The following is a 21760-nucleotide window of genomic DNA, read 5'->3' on the forward strand; positions in this document are numbered from 1 at the left end:
TCTCACAAATCAATAAATCTGTTGTAAAAAAAAATCACTCCTTACTTGTACATAGTTCTTTCCTTTTGCTTGTTTTTTCTTTCCACTCTTTTCTATAAGTGTATACCCCAGGTAAATACTTTGTGGAGATTTGTGATATATATGATGTACATGTACAATGTCTGAAATACACCTTATGGAAATGTTTGTTTGATGAACTTCAATAAAAAAATAAATTACAAAAAAAAGAAATATAAAATATAAAGGCCTAGTTCATTTCTTTAGACAAAAAAGACACTATTGTTGACGATGCAAGAACAATTTGCTTTTAGAATTCAGCAGGAGAAAGAAGGATAATTTTGAGTCAGAGGGGCCAGAGAAACCGTCAAGTCACAGTCATGACTAGAGATCACAAAGATTTACTTTTCACAGGTCAGGAAGCATCACACAAGGTCCAAATTTGATCACAGCTATAGCATTTCATTGCATCCAGGTCCAGTACACAATTGGATGATAGTGCCCAAAGCTCTTTTAATGCAGACCCCTTACAGCCAGAGCACAAAGGAGTCATGTATCAAAACAAAGGCGCAGGACCATTGCAGTAAGACCACACAAATATATAATACATACATACTGTGCAATAGTGAATGGGTTGTAAATCTTTCTCCATGAGAACTCACATCTAAACCTGCCAGTAATCAACAACTGTACCGCAAGGAATCTCCTTCTCAGGATTCGGTAAATACCGGTTTCTGTAAAAGTGTGGCCAGTCTGTGGGCCAGTAAATATACTGTCATATATTTCATCCAGTAGTAACTCCAGACCTGACAAATGAAAAGAACAAGAATAGTCAGAGATATCAACTATGTTTCAACATATTCAATGTGCTAAAAGGCTTGAGCATTGGGAAGGTGAAGGGTTGGGAAATATTCTATGGCATTCAGCTGGCATAAAGCATTTTGTGGAATTGGCCATCAAACTAACAAATTCAGAGCTGAGCAGGCCTTAGCTTTGCGCTAATGTCAATTTTTTAGGTAGAGATGCTTTCTCTGAACTGAAATGAGGCAAAAGAAGTTTGTAAAGCTGCAAGAAATACAGGGGAGATAAAACATCTGTGACCTTGGAGATGGGCTGTATCATCAGAAGATCCCCACAATCAGGCCAGAGCGAACAGTGTCTCTTGTTTTCCCTCTGCAGTGCTGACTGTGGAAGCTGTACTGTCCTTTAGGAAGCAGAAATGACTTGAGAAAATATGGATGAAGGATAATATGTATGCTTGCTGTTCCAGTTGAATGCAGGCAAAAGGAATAGTTACTGAGGAACCACATCAGTGATTACCAGAAGGCCTCTGGCGTAAATGGTAATAATCGAAGGTTGGTCAGTAAGTCAGTAAATTTCAGCAGAGGTGTCAAGAAAAGGCTCAACTTTGATGTAAAAACTTGGGTGATATGGGCCACAGGTAACTATGTCAGGAAGAATCAAGGAAGAAATAGCAATATAACTGAATTGAAATGATTCCATCAGACAGACTCAGTATGGATTCATTAAGGTCAGGTCCTCTTTGACGAACTTACTGGAATTCTTTGAGGATGCAATGAGCACAGGTGCCTGCTGCATTGTTCAATTTACAGAAAGCATTCAGTAAGGTGCCACATAAAAGACTTATCCATGAGATAAGGATGTATAGATCTGGGGGTAATGTATTGGCATGGACTGAGGATTGGTTAACCAATAGAAAGCAGGAAGTTCAGATAAGTGAGTGTTTCTCTGGTTTAAAGTCAATGGTGAGCAGAGTGCTGCAGGTGTTAGTGCTGAACCCACAACTGTGCATGATAATACATTAATGATTCGGATGAGGGGGCTGAGTGTAGCATGTCTATACTTGCTGATGAAACTAAGCTGAGCGGAAAAGCAAATTGTGCAGAGGATATGGAGAGTCTACAGAGAGATATACAGTAGATGGCTTAAGTGAGTGGGCAAGAATTTAGCTGATGGACGTTGGCAAATGTAAAATCATCCATTTTGAAAGGAAAAGTAGAAGATGAGATTATTATTTAAATAGTGAAAGATTGCAACATGCTGTTGTGCAGAGGGGCTTGGGATTTCAAAAGGTTGGTTTGCAGGTGCAACAGATAATTGAGACTGCAAATGGAAACTTGGCCTTCATTGTTTGGGGAATTGAAATTAAGAGCAGGGAGATTATACTTCCACTGTGCAGGGTACTGGTGAGGGTACACGGAGTGCTGTATGCAAATCTGTTCTCTTAATTTGAGAGGCTTTGGAGGTTGTGCAGATGAGGTTCACCAGGTTGATTCCGGAGAGGAGGGGGTTAGTATATGAGGAGAGATTCAGCCGCCTGGGACTATACTTGTTGGAATTCATGAAAATGAGAGGGGTTCTCATAGAAACATATCAATTATAAAATGGATAGATAAGATAGAAGCAGGAAACTTGTTTCCACTAGTAGGTAACATAGAATTAGAGCATAATAGGTGATTAGAACTAGGAATATAACCTCAAGATTTGGGGAGCAGATTTAGGTTGGAGATGAGGGGAAACTGTTTTCCCAGAGAAAAGTAAATCCGTGGAATTCTCTGCCCAGGAAACAGTTAAGTACCCAATTAAATATATTTACAGTTTGATAGATTTTTGCATAGCAGGGTTATGGAGAAAGGGCAGGTAGATGGAGCTGAGTCCATGGCCACTTCAGCCATGATTTTATTGAATGTCAGAGCAGGCTCGACAGGCCGGATGGCCTACTCCTGCTCCTATTTCTTATGTTCTTATGTCTATTGTAAAGTAGTCATGTGGTTTCTGCATTTTGGGTTTTTCCTATGCAAATAAATTGATGAAAAAAGGGCTTCAGTGTCAACTGATTATTGTGGGTAACACTTATAGTATATTCAGAAAATAATTTAAAATATACCTGGAGAATAGAAAAACAGATTTAAAGTATGATTAGACCATAGGAAAACTGACTGGTCTTTGGGCATAAAGTTCCTTTCCTGTTTATTTCAATTATCCTGACAAGACATATTCAAATCAACTCCAATTTGTGCTAGTCTTTGTACTCTTTAAAAATCAACTCCCAATCTAGATTCCACAGCTCAGCCTTTCAGCATATCTTTCTGTTCTTTTTCTCCCACCTACTGATCAAGTTTCATTATGAACTAATGTCTTCTGCAACTTTCTGTGATTGTAAGATGCTCATTCTAACCAGTCAGTCTAAAAAATATAGTCTTAATTTAATATGATCTCACTGCTCTTGGATTCTACATCCTTAGATATAATGATGAAAATCTACTTGTCTGCAGCTCAATCCAGATGAATTTGTATTCCTTATTGTTAGCTATATCCCTTTATTAATTGTATTTTTATCATTTTTAACTAGTACATCCACATTCACCTTTATATCCTCCCTGTCAGAAAGACCTCCATTTTATCGCCCTTTCTGTCTCTGCCTCAGCTCACGGTCACAGAAACCTCCTGTCATTTCAGGGCCTCCACATTTCCAATGCACTAAGCCAGCCTCTCTTTTTTCCGCTCAGTAAGCAAGGATGGGGATTTTTAAATAGAGCTACTGCTTAGTTGGAAGCTAGTCTAGGTCAGTAAGCATGCAACATCAGGCAGCATCTATAGAGGTTAGCAAACAGTCGACATTTCAGGCTGAGATCCTTCATTAGGATTGTTGACGCCCGAGTCTTGTTGAAGGGGTCCCAACCTGAATCATCAACTGTCCTCTTCCTTCCATAGATGCAGCCTGACCTACTGAGCTCCTCCAGAGTCCAGCATCTTTGGTCTGTTGTGAATACCAGTTGTAAACTCAACTATACTACTGCAGCACAGAGCTAGAAGAGGTGCAATAATAGTCTTGACTTCTACCTCCGTAAAGACCAAATGGCAAGAGAAATACATGGGCAATTTAAGGGGAATTGAATATTAATGAAATTTATTTTAAATGCTGTTCGGTAAAGACTGTTCACTCACCAGTACCCTGAAGCTCGCGCCCTAATCTATCAGCACAGTAACAGTAACCAGAAACATTAGCAAATTTCTGCCTGAAGGCACTGAATGTACGGAATGTATCAGGAAACCTGAGAGAAAAGAACACAAACATTTTTATCAGTATCCACAATCTTAAAACAGTTCAAGAATGAAAACACTGTTCAGACATTTAATTTCATTAAAATATGTACATTTTTGTAAGAACATTGTATACTTATCCAGGCTAGTCATGGTTGGCCTATTCTTTAAATGACTAGCTTTCATATTTGGATCTCTTGTACTATTCCTGGTCCAGTTTGAGTGTTTTAACTAACTGCTGTTCCCAGTCTTTTCCTTTCCACCTCTGCCAGGAGTATGATGCATGGCAGCCATGGCAACTCAATTATCTTAAACAGAATAAGCAGGAGTGAACCCAGAGAGAGAGAGTTTCAAGGAAGAGGAGGATAAGTAGTTGTTAATAATAGAAAAACAGAAAATACTGCAAATACTCAGTATGTCAGCCTGTATAGATGGAAAGATTTCAGGTCATTCCTTTACTCTTTTATTTCAGATTTCCAGCATCTACCGTTTTTCTTTTGATTTTGAGTTTCCCCTCAGTGTCCCAATCAATATTTAGTCCTCATCCAGCATCATTAAAATAGGTTGATAGTCATCATTTTACCTATCTGAGAAGCACGGCTGAATGGAAATTTGCTGTCCATTTTTTCCACAATCTGACAGCTGTGATTTAAAAGTACTTAACTGGCTTTAAATTGGAATTTTGGATGTTTAGGCAGATATAATGAAGACCGGGTGCTTTCTTTGTTAACCAACCCCAGGAAGCATGGCAGAGCTTGAACACATCTCTTAGAATCTGCACATGCATCCTCTCCAAATTCCTGTCTTAGATCAGCAGCAGCACCCAGCTGAGAGAGAATGTCCAAAGTAAAAGAATCAAGTGATGGCCAAAGTCTTTCAACAAGGAAATCCTGGTGCAGTTCTTAAGCGAAAATGCTCTTGGTTCATTCAATGGTTTGTACAGACATTAGCGCACGGCAATGGCTGTACTTGTTCCAGATATCGGTAAGAGGACAAAAAATTAATAAACCGGGGTTGTTGATCTTGACTGCCATCAAGTGGCTGGTGTTGGTACTACTGAAATTGAAAGCATTTGTCTTCAATTTAATTCTCGTATGATCAAACAACCTGCTAACATCAGCAGTTAGGATCATGTCATAAATAACAACTTGATAACCATATCTGAGGACATCTTCAGTAGCTTGTTTGTGGGGATGAACTCATTTTTAACACGTAGCTCGACAAGCCTCATCCCAAAATAGTGTACAGTCACTAGGTGGACCGTGTATCCTGAAAGGCAGCAGGTCATCCAGGATTTGAAATGAAGTTCCCAGAAACTTGATAATATTTAAATCCTTATGGGACTCTGAGTCAAATATACAGAGTTTTTCAGATGTTATTCAAGAGATGTTGCTATAGAACACAAAACATAGAATTCAGAACATAGAAGAGTACATGTAACAGTTTCTTCCCCCAAGCTATCAGACTCCTTAATACCCGAAGCCTGGACTGACACCTTGCCCTACTGTTTATTATTTATTGTAATACCTGCACTGTTTTTGTGCACGTTATGCAGTCCAGTGTAGGTTTGTAGTCTAGTGTAGCTTTCTCTGTGTTGTTTTTTTAATTACGTCGTTCTGTCTAGTTTTTTGTACTGTGTCATGTAACACCATGGTCCTGAAAAACGTTCTCATTTTTACTATGCACTGTACCAGCAGTTATGGTTGAAATGACAATAAAAGTTGACTTGACTTGACTTGACTTGACTTACATGGCCCTTGATGTTGTGCCAGCCTTTTAACCTACTCCAAGATCAATCTAATGCTTTCCTCCCACATGGCCTTCAAATTTTATTTCATCCATATGTCATTCTGAGAGTCTTAAAGTCAATAATGACTTGTATGTTCCAATTATACATCACTCTGTGTAAAAGCTCTACCTTTAACATTCCACCCTATACTTTTCTCCAAACACCTTAAAGTTATGCCTTCTTTTATTAGCCATTTCTACTTTGGGGAATAGATGCTAGCTATCCACTCAATCAATAGCTTTTATAATATTATACACCTTTATCAAGTCACCTCTCAACTTCCTTTGCTCTAAAGAGAAATGACCTAGCACACTAAAACTTTCCTCACAAGACATGCTGGTAAGTTTCCTCTCTAAAGCTTCCACATCCTTCCTATAATGAAGTGACCAGAACTCAACATGATGTTCCAAGGGTGGTTTAACCAAAGTTTTATAAAGCTAAACTTTACCTCAAAGCTCTTGAACTCAAACCCCTGATGAATTATGGCCAACTCATCATATGACTTCTTAACCATCCTATCAACATGCATGCCACATTTGTGGGATCTATGGACATGGATCCCAGGATCCCTCTATTCCTCTACACTGCTAACAATCCTGCCATTAACCGTGTACTCTACCTTTAGGTTCAACCTTCCAAAATGTATCACTTTACACTTTTCCAGATTGAACTCCATCTGCCATGTCTCAGCCCAATTCTCCATCATATCAGTGTCCTGCTTTAATCTATGACAATCTTCTACACTCTCCACAACACCAGCAACCTTTGTGTCATCTGCAAACTTATGAACCCACCCTTCCAATTCATCATCCAAGTCATTCATAAAATTCACAAAGAGCAAGGGTCCCAGAACAGATCCCTGTGGAACACCACAGGTCACCTACCTCCAGGTAGAATACACTCCATCTACTATCACCTTCTGCCTTCTGTAGATCCACGCAGTGAATTTCCCCTGGATTCCATGCCTCCTGACTTTCTGAATGGACCTACCATGAGGAACCTTGTACTAAAACCTTTGTACACAATATCCACTGCTCTACCTTCATCGATTTTATTTTGTCACTTCCTCGAAGAGTTCAATCAGGCTCGTGAGGCACAACCCACTGCTCACAAAGCAAAGTTTAAGGATGATGTAAACACTCTGCCAGTGGATGAAGACAGATTAAGGGAGTCTATAAGAAGTAGGCAGATGGAGAAAATGTGAGTCGATTATACTTTGGTAGGAAAACAAGAAATAAAAGCTAAAATATTATTTTTAAAGGCTTGTTTACCAATTAATTTCAATGCACAGAGGTACCCTGATGGGTACAGAGAGAGAACTGCATAGGTTAGGCATGTAGGCATGTGGGCCTAGCACAAATGAGTAAGATGAATGGCTTGTTGGTACTCTCCAAGGGAGCTTGGTGATCAGTTTGAAACATATAAAGCTCTTTGGTGGCTTGGCATATCAGCGTTTAGTTGACGTTGCCATCTAAAGCTGATGTTCACCATCTTAAAACTAGGGGTCAGTCTTTCAAGACAGTGATGAGTATCTTCTCCCCTTAAACATCAGTGAACGGTAGGGCTGTGAAGCTCAGTCACACTGTAAATTAGTATATTCTGGACAGAGATTGATGGAGTTTTAGATTAAGTTCAAGTTTATTATTGTCATAGGCATACACACACAGGGGTTAAATGCCATTGCTTTGCAGGAGCAGAGTACATGACAAGACGAGGACAAACATAACATAAACGTAAGTTAACATGAATTTTATGTTTGGCTCACAATGGACTGCTGAAGTAATCATGCTAATGATACATAATTAAATTAATCCCTTCTGCCTACACATGGTCCATATTCCTGGCACTGAGATAAAATCTCATTGAATGGTAGATAGACCTAAAGGTCAGCTGGCCTACTCATGTTTCCATTTCTTATGTTTTTACATTTTTAGGTATGAGCAAATCTTCCTGCAAATTCTTCGGGTCCTGGTCAGGCCATATGTGGTCTTCTGTGTATAGTTTCTCTCTCTGTGCCCAGTGGTGGATAGGGGATCATGTTAGATTTATCTGAAAAAAAATGAGGGATTGTCCTAAAAGAGATGGTGTGAAATACGCTTGAACTTTCCAGAATTTAGCAAAAATGAGAAGTGACCTCATTGAAACATATAAGAAATTGATAGGGTGGATGTTGGGAGACTTTTTAGGATGACTAGACATAGAAGATTGCTCTCAGAATCAGAATGAGGTTTAAAAGAAATTTATTTTCTGATTGAGCTGCATATCCACTGAATTCTGTGCTACACATATTTATTCATTCATTTTTGTTATGTTGACATTTAGGCATTTATTACCCATCGCTAGCTACCATTGAGAAGCTGAAGGTAAACCATTTCCTGTTTTCCAGCAGTCCAAAAGGCCGTAATATCGTAAGATATAGGAGAATTAGGCCATTCAGCCCATCAAGCCTGCTCCTCCATTCGATCATGGCTGATTTATTTTCCCTTTCAACCCTATTCTCCCCATTCTTACTAGTCAAGAATCGATCAATATTCATTTTAAATATACTCAAAAACTTGGCCTTCACAGTTGTTTGTGGCAAAGAATTCCACAGATTCACCACCCTCTATCCTGCCAGTGTATGTTCTAAAGAGATGTCCTTCTACTTGGAAACTCTGCCCCTCTGGTTCTAGAATCTCCTACCTTTGGAAAAATCCTCTAAAGGCCCATTCAGCCTGGGCCTTTCAATATTCAGAAGCCTTCAATGAGATCCCCCTTCATTCTTCTAGTCTCCAGCAACTAACAGGCCCAGAGGTATCAAATGCTCCTCATACTTTAACCCTTTCATTCCTTGGGTCATTGTCATAAACCTTCACTGGATCTTCTCCAATGCCAGCACATCCTTTCTTTGATATGGGACACAAAACCGCTTACAATTGTGATCTGACCACTGCCTTATAAAGCCTTAGCATTAGAATCTCATGTTTATATTGTAGCACTCTTGAAATGAATGCTAGCATTGCATTTGCCTTGCTTGCTACTAACACAGCCTGCAAGTTAACCTTCAAGGAATCTTGCTATAGCACTCCCAAATCCCTTTGCTCCTCTGATTTCTGAATTTGCTCCCCCTTTAGAAAATAGTCTATGCCTTTATTTCTTCTACCAAAGTGATTGATCATACAGTTCCCTACATTGCATTCCATCAGCCACTTCTTTGCCATTTCCCTCTTCTGTACGTCCTTCTGGTGAAGGTGAAGTTGAACCCTTGCAGGGCGTCAGTCCCTGATGGTGTACCTCAAAGGGCAATGAAAGCCTGTGCCAACCAACTGTCTGGAATGTTCAAGGACATCTTCAATCTCTCACTGCTGCAGTCAGAGATTCCCACCTGCTTCAAAAGGGTGACAGTCATACCAGTGCCCAAGAAGAGCAGGGTGAGCTGCCTCAAGGACTATCACACAGTTGCACTCACATCTACTGTGATGAAGTGCTTTGGGAGGCAATCAACTATTACCTAAGCAGGACCTGGACCCGTTGCAATTTGCCTATCACCACATTAAGTCTACAGCAGATGCAGTCTCACTGGCTCTCCACTTGGTCTTGGATCAGCAGGACAATTGCAATACCTACCTCAGGCTGCGCTTTATTGTTTACTGCTGTGCATTCAACACAATCATACCCTCAGTTCTAATCGACAAGCTCCAAAACCTGGGCCTCTGTAGCTCCCTCTGCAGCTGGATCCTTGACTTCTTCATAGGAAGACCACAGTCAGTGCAGAACAGAAATAACATCTCCTTCTCGCTGAAATCAACACTGGCACACCTCAATGAGGCGTGCTTAGCCCGCGACATATGCCAGTGATATTAAACCTGCTTCTGAGCAGACCAACAGAAGAGGTCATGAAGAAGCATCAATAAGCTGAGGTTTATCAGGCCTCCTAAACTCGGCATCTCTGCTCCTCACCGCAGAAGCTCTGGCTTCACCTTTTCATAGATATTCCCCTTTTTTCTTATCAATCCATTAATTTGCACAGCTTAGCAATTAAAACTTTTATCTCTTTCTCTATTCTGACAAAAGGTCTTTGACCTGAAACATTATTTCAGTTTCTCTTTCCACAGATCCTGCCTGACCCACCGAGTATCATTTTATTTCAGATTGTTAGCATTTGCAGTTTAGTTATTAACATTTAATGATGGGCTGATAAAGTCAGAGAGCTATTGAATCAAACAGCAGAGAAACCGATCCTTTGGCCAACTGCATCCATGCTGATCATCAAGTATCTATCTATACTAATCCCATTTTTCTCACTTGGTACACAGCTACTGTATCCCTGCCTTGGCAATCCAGCTGCTCACCGATATCACTTTATTAAATGATATAGAAAGGAAATGCCTTTGCCACAATCTCAAACGTTGAATTGCTAAGAGCAACTATCCCCTTTAGTTTCAGAATCTCCATTAAGGGGAAGATGTTTGCAGCTACCATTCTATTTTGGCTCTAATAAATTTCTTAACCTCTATCAGGGTCTCCTTAGCTGCCTCCACTTCAAAGAACATACACCCTGCATTATCCAATTTCTTCTGATAACATCCCAAGCAACATGCTGGTAAATCTCCTCTCCATTTGCCTTCTTCACCATCTTATCTACTATACTTGTGTTGCTACCTTTAGAGACCTAGTCTTGTGCTCTGTCCATAGGTTCCTCTTTTCTTTAACATTCCCTATGGTCCTACCATTCATGATATATATCCTATTAAACCTCCCAAAGTATATCACTTTGTACTTAACAGGATCAAAATCCATCCTGCCATTTCACTGCCTAGCTTACCAGCTGATCAATTTTGTTGTGTATGTAGCCTAAATCTATTCTCCTTACTGTCATATCAGCAACTTCCTAAACTCATAACCTCTACCGCCAAGAAGCCTCAAGGAAACACAACCACCCCAGGCTGCCCTCCATGTCATGCACCATTCTTATTTGGAAATATATCACCCGTCCTTCCTTGTTGCTGCATTTAAATCCTGGAACTTCCTGTCCCGCTGTATTGTAGAAGTACTATCACCGAAAGAAAACAGCATTCAAGAAGGTAGCTCAGCCCTCAAGCATTGGCAATAAATGCTGTTTTTGTAAATAATGCCCAGATCGTGAAAATAAAGAGCAAATTCTGCTGCTTGTCCCCAACTATCTGAGAGAGAGCCTGTGGTATGTTGAATACCGGGTGAACAAGTAGTCTTTGGGGTAACTGCGTGTCTGTGTCTTTGTTGTTGCTTTGCTCACGCTTGAGAGCTTGGTGGTGGGTGCTGATGCTTTTTTCGCTGGTGGGTTAGGGGGGGATCGTTGCTTGCCACCGCTTATGCGCAGGAGGGAGGGGGACTTTGGGGTTCTTACATTTAACTGTCATTCATTTTTTGGGGGCACTCCTGTTTTTTGTGGATGGTTGCGAAGAAAAAGCATTTCAGGATGTATATTGTATACATTTCTCTGACATTAAGTGTACCTTTGAAACCTTTGAATACCATACTGCTCATTGACCCACATTGCCTCCCTGAACTATAGCAACTTTATTTCAATTTCAAACTCTTCGATTGATTCATTAACTCCCTTTTCCCTTGCAGCCTCAAAGTTATTTAAGATGTCTGTGTATCTTTGCATACCTCAAGAGATTTTCAGCCCAGGTCTGAAAGTCATGCCTATAACTACTGTATATGGGCCCTGAGCTCTGGAATTGCTTCACAATTGCTGATCATAGATTCTGCTGCAAGGTTTACATACATAGAATGCAGGACAATGCAGGTCTAAATTCAGTTTGTAAGAACATGAACATGCTTTATTTTTTAATAGAAATTAAACACCAACATGAGAAAGATTTATGAGAGTAAAATCACATTCTTTGTATAATTTGTTTTACCCATAGAACCATAGAACACTGCAGCACAGTACAGGCCCTTCAGCCTTCCATGTTGTGCCGACCCATATAATCCTTAAAAAAGTACTAAACCCACACTACCCCATAACCCTCCATTTTTCTTTCATCCATGTGCCCGTCCAAGAGGCTCTTAAATACCCCTAATGTTTTAGCCTCCACCACCATCCCTGAAAAGTCATTCCAGGCACTCGCAACCCTCTGTGTAAAAAACTTACCCCTGATGTCTCCCCTAAACTTCCCTCCCTTAATTTTATACATATGCCCTCTGGTGTTTGCTATTGGTGCCCTGGGAAACAGGTACTGACTATCCACCCTATCTATGCCTCTCATAATCTTGTAGACCTCTATCAAGTCCCCTCTCATTCTTCTACACTCCAAAGAGAAAAGTCCCAGCTCTGCTAACCTTGCTTCATATGACTTGTTCTCCAAACCAGGCAACATCCTGGTAAATCTCCCTTATCCTTATCACAACTTTTAAAGCTTGTCCCAATAAAACTAACAGAGCTTTGAAATGAGGGTTTTTATCTCATTTTATCATTTATTTCTTATGACAAAGAATGTAAGAGCACGAAGAGGCTACTTAGCTCCTCACATCTGCCCTGCCATTCTAAATGATCATAGCTGATCTACCTCAAGCCTCATCTTCTGTGCCATTTCATCATTGCCCTCAATCCCTGATTTTTAAAAAAAATATCATCTGCCTTCTCTATAAGTGTCTCCAGTGGCCTCCACTACCACCCAGATGGAAAATTCCAGATATTCATTACTATTTTCAAGGAAGTAAATCCCTAACACTTCAATATTAAATGACTGCCCTCTTATCTAGTAACTATGTCGAAATCTGTCTTTTTAATGGAAACGTCAACATTCACTTTTTCAGGCCCCTTTGGAATCAATAATATCACTCCTAATTTGTGAAAATTACAAGCAATACAAATTGAATATTTTTAGCCCCTGTTTCATATGACAACTCTCTTGGCCAAGGAAATAGTCTTTAGTATCTTTTCGTAACAGTCTCTAATGTTAGTTTATAGTTTCTAAAATACGGGGACAAAAACTGAAAACTTCTTTCAATTTACACCATAAACATCCATTATAGTTTTGAACATCCTCAATAAATCTCTTCTTAATCTGCTTTACTTTATTCTACGTAACTGAAATCCTTTAGCCCTATTCCACTCTGTCAAAATAAAAACTGAAAATGCTCAAGCAAAATCCATGGAGAAAAAGTTATTTTCAGGTCATTGCCTTTTCAATTGAACAGGTAAAAGACAGAGTCTTGCAGTGTCTACAGCTTTTTGGCTTTGGAGACATTCCAGATTTTCCCATCTGCAATCTCTTCAGATATTAAAGTACAGTTGACTGTCCAGCATGAGGTTTACTGCTAAGTCCTCATATCTCTCAATGTTTTGGAAATTTCTTCACTCAGTTCCCATTCCAGCCCCCCTGACTTTAACACAAACATGGCTGAATCTGGTGATCATGTATGTGAGCAGAATAGGCACCAACTTGTCCCCACCTCAATTTCCATGAAATTATGATAATGAGGCACAATCAGCTCCATGGAAATTCTGGCTGCAGTTTGCAATCAATACGTGCTAACAGACCTTCTGCTGATTTGCATTGTTTCCACTTTTAACTTCTGAATGATATCATTTCCAACTTTACTTAAGTTCTTTTCCCCTTCTTACCTGTTGAAGTTATTGACCAAGTCAAAGATTGTCATGTCTGCTGTGTTGACAAATCTGCACTGGACATCAAGAAAGCTCCTGTCCCTAGAACATTGGGGTGGTGACTTTATCCCGAAGCCATGGAGCACCTGCCGATCTCGAATCTCACAACTTGAGGGACCTTTATTGGGTACAAAACCACACAGTTAAGAAAATAAAACCTTTATATGAACGGCTTTCCCCACAATTAAGAGTTTCAAGATTAACAACCCGTTGGGACTTCATCAACATAGACCTGGTTTGCCTTCTCACCATCACCTGAGGACATGCTATTATGGTATTAAGGTTAGAGGGGGAAGTTTAAAGGTGATGAGAAAGGCAGTTTTTTTTAACAGAGTGTGATAAGTGCTGGATAGGTTACAGGGGAAATAGAGCTACAGAACCTGGGCCTCTGTACCTCCCTCTGCAACATGATCCTCGACTTCCTAACTGGAAAATCATAATCTGTTTGGATTGGTAATAAAATCTCCACCTCGCTAACAATCTCCTTAGGGATGTATGCTTAGCCCACTGCTCTACTTTCTCTACACCCATGACTGTGCAGCTAGGCATATCACTAATGCCACCTATTAATTTGCTGATGATACCACCCATTGTTGGCAGAATTCAGGTGGTGATGAGAAGGCATGCAGGAGAGAGATATACCAGTTAGTGGAGTGGTGTTGCAGCAACAACCTTGCACTCAACATCAGTAAGGCCAAAGAGCTGATTGTGGACTTCAGGAAGGTTAAGACAAAAGAACACACTCCAGTCCTCATAGAGGGATCAGAAGCAGTGACAGTGAGCAATTTCAAGTTCCTGGGTGTCAATATCTCTGAGAATCTAACCTGATCCCAACATATCGATACATCTGTAAAGAAGTCAAGTATATTTCATTAGGAGTTTGAAGAGATTCGGTTTGTTCCTAAAACATTCAAAAATTTCTACAGATGTACCGTGGAGAGCATTCTAACTGGCTGCATCATCATCTGGTATGGTTGTGGGGGGGGGGGGGGGGGCACTGCACAGGATAGAAGTAAGTTGCAGAGTGTTGAAAAGTTAGTCTCCTCCATCATGGGTACCAGACTCAGTCATATCCAGGACATCTATAAGGAATAAGGAATGGTGCCACAGAAAGGCAGCATCCATCATTAAGGGCATGAGCTCTTCTCATTGCTACTATCAGAAAGGAGCTACAGAAGCCCAAAGGCCATTCAGGGACAGCTTCTTCCCCTCTGCCATCCGATTCCTAAATGGACATTGAACCCATGAACACTAACTCACTACTTCTTTAAAATTTTTGTTTTTGCACTACTTATTTTGATTTATAATATACAAATATACTTGACTCTGGCATGGTCCTGGAGGACTGGAAAATTGCAAAGGACACTTCACTCTTTAAGAGGGGATGAGGCAGAAGAAAGGAAATTATAGGCCAATTAGCCTAACCTCAGAGGTTGGGAAAGTGTTGGAGACTATTATTAAGGATGAGGTTTCAGGTTACTTGGAGACTAATGATAAAATAAGTCAAAGTCAGCACGGTTTCTGTAAAGGGAAATCTTGCCTGAAAAATCTGTCAGAGTTCTACAAGGAAGTAACAAGCAGGGTGGACAAAGGAGTGGCAGTGGATGTCATTCCTTTAGATTTTCAAAAGGCATTTAATAAGGTGCCACACGTGAAGTTGCTTAACAAGATAAAATCATATAGTATTACAGAAAAAAATACTGGTATGGATAGTGGAATGACTGACAGGCAGGAGGCAGTAAGTGGGAGTAAAGGGGGCCTTTTCTGGTCAGCTGCCAGTGACTAGTGGTGTTCCTCAGGGGTCAATATTGGGACTGCTACTTTTCACATTGTTTGTCAAAGAATTTGATGTTGGAATTGGTGGCTTTGTGGCAAAGTTGGTGGGTGATATGAAGATAGATGGTGGGGTAGGTAGTGCTGAGGAAGCAATGTGATTGCAGCAGGACTTAGACAAATTGGAAGAATGGGCAAAAAAGTGTCAGATGGAATATAGTGTTGGGAAATGTATGATAATACATTTTGGTAAAAGGAACAACAGTGAAGATTATTATCTAAATGGGGAGAAAACAAACATCAGAGGTGCAGAGGGATTCATGCAAGACTCTCAGAAGGTTAATTTACACTTTGAGTCTGTGGTAAAGAAGACAAATGCAATGTTGGCATTCATTTCAAAGGGACTAGAATATAAAAGCAAGGAGATACTGCAGAAGCTTTATAAAACACTAGTCTGGCCACACTTGGAGTATTGTCAACAGTTTTGGGCCCCGTATCTCAGAGAGAATGTGTTGTCATTGGAGAGAGTCCAGAAGAGGTTCACGAGGATGATTCCAGGAATGAAGGGAACATGAGAAGCATTTGGCAGCTTTGGACTTGCACTCATTAGAATTTAGAAGAATGTGGGGGGGGGGGGGAATCTCATTGAAACATACTGAATGCTGAAAGTACTAAATAGGGTGGATGTGGATAGGATGTATCCTGTGGTGGGGGTATCCAGAACCAGAGGACACAGCCTCAGAATTGAGGGGTGGCCTTTTAGAACAAAAGTAAGGAGGAATTTTTAATAGTCAGAGAGTAGTGGATCTATGGAATATTCTGCCACAGTCTGCAGTGGAGGCCAAGTCTTTAGGATATTTAAAGTGGAAGTTGATAGTTTCCTGATTGGTCAGGGCATCATAGGATATGGCGAGAAGGCAGGTGTATGGGGTTGAGTGGGATCTGGGATCAGTCTTGATGGAACACGATGGGCTGAATGGCCTAATTCTGCTCCAATGTCTTATGGTCTTACCTTTCTGTAATTTATTGCTTTTCTGAATTTATCATGTATGGCATTGCACTGCTGCAGCAAAGTGAACAAACTTCACAACATATGTCAATAATATTGAACCTGATTGTGATTCTGGAATGCTTGCTTCACTTTCCTCTGTCCATCTGCAGAGGTTCCCATTCTCCTGCTGTTTTACTTCAAACTCTCCCCAGGAGCATTACCAAATACACCTCCTGAGACATTGTACATACAGCTTTGAACATCAGTTCTGCCACTGAGCTAAATTGAAGGAAAAGAATGGAGGAGTTTAAAGCTTGTAAGTGAAATTGACAGAACCCAGGGTGATGTTGAAAAAAAGGAATAATTGAACTGGTGCTCTGAAAGAGCTCTTTAATTAATACCACAACACTACATTTACAAGCAACATTGCGAAGTTTCCATTCCCAAATACTTGTCTAATTCCATCAATAATTCTGTCAGATTTTCCAGTTCACAAAATCCTGGACAATTTTATGATCCTCACTTCATCCCTGTTTATTTCATTGGCTACTTTGTATCTCTGTCCTCTGGATACCAATCCTTCTTCCCTCTTCTCATTATCAAAATCTGTCAAGAATTGAACACCTATTAAATCCCTAAATTTGTAAGGAATATAGCACTGCAGTAAGTGATCAATGGCAGAAGGTAGTTACTAAAAAGCTTAAAATGTCATGAAACTTCGTTAAAAATCTGTCACTGGAAGGTTCAACTCTTCACCAATGACGATAGAAACGAGCCCTGTGTGATATTACAGCTTCTTAACTTCCTTTATTCTGTTGGTCCCACCTGCCCCAGAGCCGGTACAACATCCCAGGAATTTGAATCCCACCCCTTTACTCTGATTTGTATGTGGATCCTGAGATCTTTAACTCCTTTTAACTTCTTAACTTCCAGTGTTGGCTTTCAGAATAATCTTGATAATCACATTTCCCCATTTAAAAAAAACATTTCTTGTAATTTTCCTGTCAATTCTGCCTTAATTTCTGGAAACTCCAAAACATCTAAAGAAGTGGTAACACACTATGGTCTCCCAGCTGGGAGAGCAAACACTAACACCATTAGTTTCTAAACTAATTGTAAAAAATATGATTAAATGCATGCATCGACTGATCTTGTACATTTTTTCATCTATAAAGAAGAGATGTCATACAAATTAAGGCATCTTTCATGTTGATTTTAAGCCACTGCTTGATTTTATTATGCCAGTGCATAAACAGTTATTACACTACCTTTCATGGCCTTAGGTTTAATTTCCAGTCTCTGCTTTTCTAACAGGGCCTATCAAGAAATTACAGTTCTAGCAATACCAGTGACGTCAGGAAACAGATGAATTGTGGATGATAGTGGGAAATCAAGAAATCCCTGTCAGGAGGCACAGTGCACATTCCATTTTTGATTATTACACTGCTGGATGGCCAAAGGAGTAGTACCCTCTGCACTGTTGTCATCCAGTTGAAAACTGTACTTTCAAAAGAGAATGGCGAGAATTGCATTTGGGTTCTGCACTCTTTGCTCTGCTGAAACACTTTGGTTCTTTGTTTTTTGGCGGAAAGTAGTACTCACAGTGATCTGGATGCTTGTTTTGACGTGTTCCATAAATCTCCATGCCGTCACTGTCAACACACCAGCACTGACCAGTGCCAGCACTGCACTGCACAACTTCATACTCCCCTGTCTGTGTGCACTGAGGGATATAAGGCGTGCTGTGGCTATTTACATACCCACTCAACAGTATCTGCTGGCGATGGAGCTGGCAGAAGGACAAGCCTGAAGAGAAAGAAATGGATCATTAAAATAAAATTATGACTTTGGGGAAAGCGATAACTTTGCAGGTACGATGTACTGTGGTGTGCACTGGGATCTAACAAATACTCCTAGGCTTATAAAGAAAGGAATATTTACCTGGCGATGAGTTGCATAAAAATAATTGTTATCTGTGAAGAATAAGTTATCAACTAGAATCTACACAAATGTTTTAAATTTAATTACAGAATAGCAGCTATCGTGGAGCAAGTTAATAGATAAAATCTCTTCCAGGGAATCAGAGGAATAGTCTGTAGATCTTGGCTGGGATAAGTTCCAACCTGGGATAAATTCCGGCCAAATGTTCCAATAATTGTAATATTTATTATCAGTATCATAGAAATTGACTAATTAAAAGGAGCCTCTATTCTTTGAATTGAAATATTATAAAAAGAGATTATTTTACAGGGCCAGATATCTGGGAATTTAGAGGTGGGACTGCACGGACATCTGCTGGAATTCTCAGTCAAGGGGCCCCCTTAATCTTTGTCCATCCAAATCATATGGTTTTCTAATGACTGATGATTTCTACTGCTACATGAGCCACAAACTACTATGGTAATTAAATGGAATTACCAAGATTATGTCAACATTTGCAGGAGTCTGTGCTGGAACTTACCCAAACTCCCAAGTTTTGAATCAATACTTGCAGGGGATTATCAGGATTATGTCAATCAGCATCTCCCCAGGATTATGTTAATATTTATATGGGGGAGAAAACAGGTGGTGGGGAAATTTCTAGGAGCTTATGAACCCTTTTAGAACTTTTCTTCGCTATGTCAATTTTTGTTGGCCGTTTCTCAGAGTATATTAAAATATACAGGTATTTTACTGATGCATTCAAGTGAGGTTCTGGCAATGGGTCAAACTGTCCTGTAAAGTATACCGTGAGAGTATACCATAAAGATTAATTTTTGCATTAGTATTGTAAAAATAGCAGGGGTTCACTGGAGACTACAGTGAATGAGATTGTGTTAATATAGGCAGAATTGTATAAATATGCAGTGCAGATAGTCTCTCCACACAAAAGTGTATTGAAGGTTGTATTAGAATTTGAAGAGTAAGAATAAATCTCAGATTTTTAGGTGACAGTTTAATAATAGCAAAGTGGAAATTAGAATATTTTTAAAAGATAAAGAAGAACATTGTTAATATTCTGTTGACTAATTATGATAATGATTAGTATTGCATACTTACAGGCAATTGCTGTTGTATTTTGGTTGCTTCCTGTCACCATGTCACCCTCACTGTTGACACACCAACAGGATCGTCCATCCTTAGTGCATTGTATATTCCTGCATCAACAATAAGTTATTAAAGCCCGAATAATATCCATGGAAGAACTCTTGTGGAAGGTCATGTCCCCAGATTGTAGGAACCTGCTTGTCTGAGACTTGTCGGCCTGAGTTACAGGGAGAGGTTGGCTACACTAGGCCTCTATACTTTGGAACCTATGAGAATGAGGGATGGCCAAGTAGAAGTTCAGAAAATCATGAAGGGCAAAGACCAGGTGAATAGTTGTTGTCTTTTCCTCAGCATGTTCCTCAAGGCTGAGGGACATAGACCTAGGGTAAAAGGAGAAAGATTAAAAGGGACCTGAGGAGCAACTTTTTCATGTGGAGTGTGGTAACTATATGGAATGAGTTACCAGAAGAAGTACTTGATGCAGGTACAATAGTACTTAAAAAGCACTTACCGGTAAATAGGAACATGGAGGGGCGGGGCTTAGCAGGATATGGGCCAAACGCAGGGAGTCAGGATTAAGGGGTGGCCATCATGGTCAGCATGGACTTGTTGGGCTGTAGAGTTTATATCGCTCTACGGCCCTAATGCAGAATAGTGGATCTGTGTGAGGTTAATATAGTATCATGGAGCTATATAGCACAAAAACAAGCCCATTGACCTGCTAAATGTGAAGTCTATCAACACTGATCTCACTTGCCCACATTATGGCCTTACACCTTTACACTAGAGTTTCCCAACCATGGATCCCTTGTTTAATGGTATTGTTCCATGGCATAAAAGGATTGGGAACCCCTGCTTTACACCTTTCCCATCCAAGTACAAATTCAAATTCCCTTTAAGATTGCAATCATTGCTGCCTCAAGGCCCTGTGAATCTGAATCAAGGCCCTTTCCCCCCATTTATTGTAACACTGGTTAGAAATCAGCAGGGTAAGATCTACAGAATAGCCCACCTGTATTTACCATCCAAGGTGCACTGGGGAATATAGGCGTCTTTCTTCAGGGAGCTTTTTCTTTTAAGTTCACAGGAACTCAGATGCTGCGAGTCTTGCTGGTATTCTACAGTATAAGACAGTTAAAAATCAACTCAGATTAGTTAAAGAAGAATGAGAGAGCATCAGTGATACATCGTGGTTTATAAAACATGACTCTTGCCTATAATGCTTCCCTTGTTTGCAATGGTGAAAGGCTAGGAAAGACTAATGTCAACAATTGGACAAACACATTTTGAGTTCTCGTCTGGTCTCACTTTTTTTTTCTTGCAGAGATTGTCTTCACAGTTATATTTTTCACTTACTACATATTCCTAATTACCCTGAAAAGGGTTTTGGGCACTTTCAGGAAGAACATAGGAATAGCCACAGAAGTGTAAACCTGGAGTGGCATTTAATCCAGACCAGTACGAACTGTGGAACAAAAGACAAACGGCTGTAAGAAGTCATTGGGTAGTTACAATCTGTTCAGGCAAAGGGATTAATCAACATTTCAGGTCAAGATGCTGTATCAGGACAGAGTGTAGAGGAATGCTTGTCGGTAATACAGAAGCGAAACGAAGGGATGAGATAGAGGGTGATAGCTGAGAGGTGAAATTCAATAAAGAAGGGATGATGAAACTGAGCGTAGGAGGGTGTTAAAAACAGAGGTTGAGATAACGGCATGAAATTGAATTTGGGATGGAGATTTGAATGGCAAGTTGCTGAATGAATATCCATTAAGGATGGAGCAAAAAGAATGAAGAAAATTTCTGTCTTATAGAAGTGGTTAGTGTTAGAGTAAGGTTCCATGACAGAGGAGTGGGAAATGGATATCGGCAAGGTTAAAAGGAAATTGCCAAGGTTCAGTCCCGTGGTGGGAAATAAATTTAAAAATGGAACTAAAACAAACTAGGAAGGGTTGAAGCAGATAAGATGCAGTATCTAATGCATATAAGGACATGTACAGCAAGAAATGGGAGAAGTAAGTGTGTGAGGCAGCTCAAAATTTAAAAGTCTAAATCCCAAGGAGGAAAAGGTATAGACTGCCAGCATGGAATGAAATAGGTTGGTGAATGCAAGATAAATAGTAAATAAGTTATTTCAGTAACAGGCCAATAAGAATCTGAGCTTTAAATGAAACAGCATATCATTTGTTCAATAACATTTGATTCAGATTGCCAGGAGGAAGGTTGATGTCTTTAATATATCTGTGGAAAATGCACTAAAAGCACAAGCAAAACAAAGGATATGACACAGAATTATCACTTCCAATACTTAACACGGTTTTCTCACTCTACTTTCCACAAGCTAGGTAACTAGGTCCACCCTGGGAGTATATGTCCTTTGAACATAATTGCCCCAGTGCAGATGCCTCATTTAACTACATGAACTGAACAGGTGTCAGATTTTAATTTAATCATTCCCTTTTCCAGATTATTGAACCCAGGA

The 21760-nt window shown here is 39.9% G+C and overlaps 1 protein-coding gene across 1 annotated transcript in view; it reads right to left on the reverse strand.

Moving 5' to 3' along the window:
* Positions 1 to 21760, reverse strand: part of tg (thyroglobulin) — a 353957-nt gene that overhangs the window by 331141 nt on the left and 1056 nt on the right. The window contains exons 2-7 of the mRNA XM_073067481.1: positions 20291 to 20396; positions 19291 to 19388; positions 17854 to 18057; positions 13446 to 13605; positions 3967 to 4073; positions 660 to 803 (exon numbers count right to left, since the gene is read on the reverse strand). Of these exons, the coding sequence (XP_072923582.1) occupies positions 660 to 803; positions 3967 to 4073; positions 13446 to 13605; positions 17854 to 18057; positions 19291 to 19388; positions 20291 to 20396 (819 nt within the window). The remainder of the gene's footprint in view (positions 1 to 659; positions 804 to 3966; positions 4074 to 13445; positions 13606 to 17853; positions 18058 to 19290; positions 19389 to 20290; positions 20397 to 21760) is intronic.

This window comes from Hemitrygon akajei, chromosome 1, assembly GCF_048418815.1.
Source record: "Hemitrygon akajei chromosome 1, sHemAka1.3, whole genome shotgun sequence".
In the NCBI taxonomy this organism is placed as follows: domain Eukaryota; kingdom Metazoa; phylum Chordata; class Chondrichthyes; order Myliobatiformes; family Dasyatidae; genus Hemitrygon; species Hemitrygon akajei.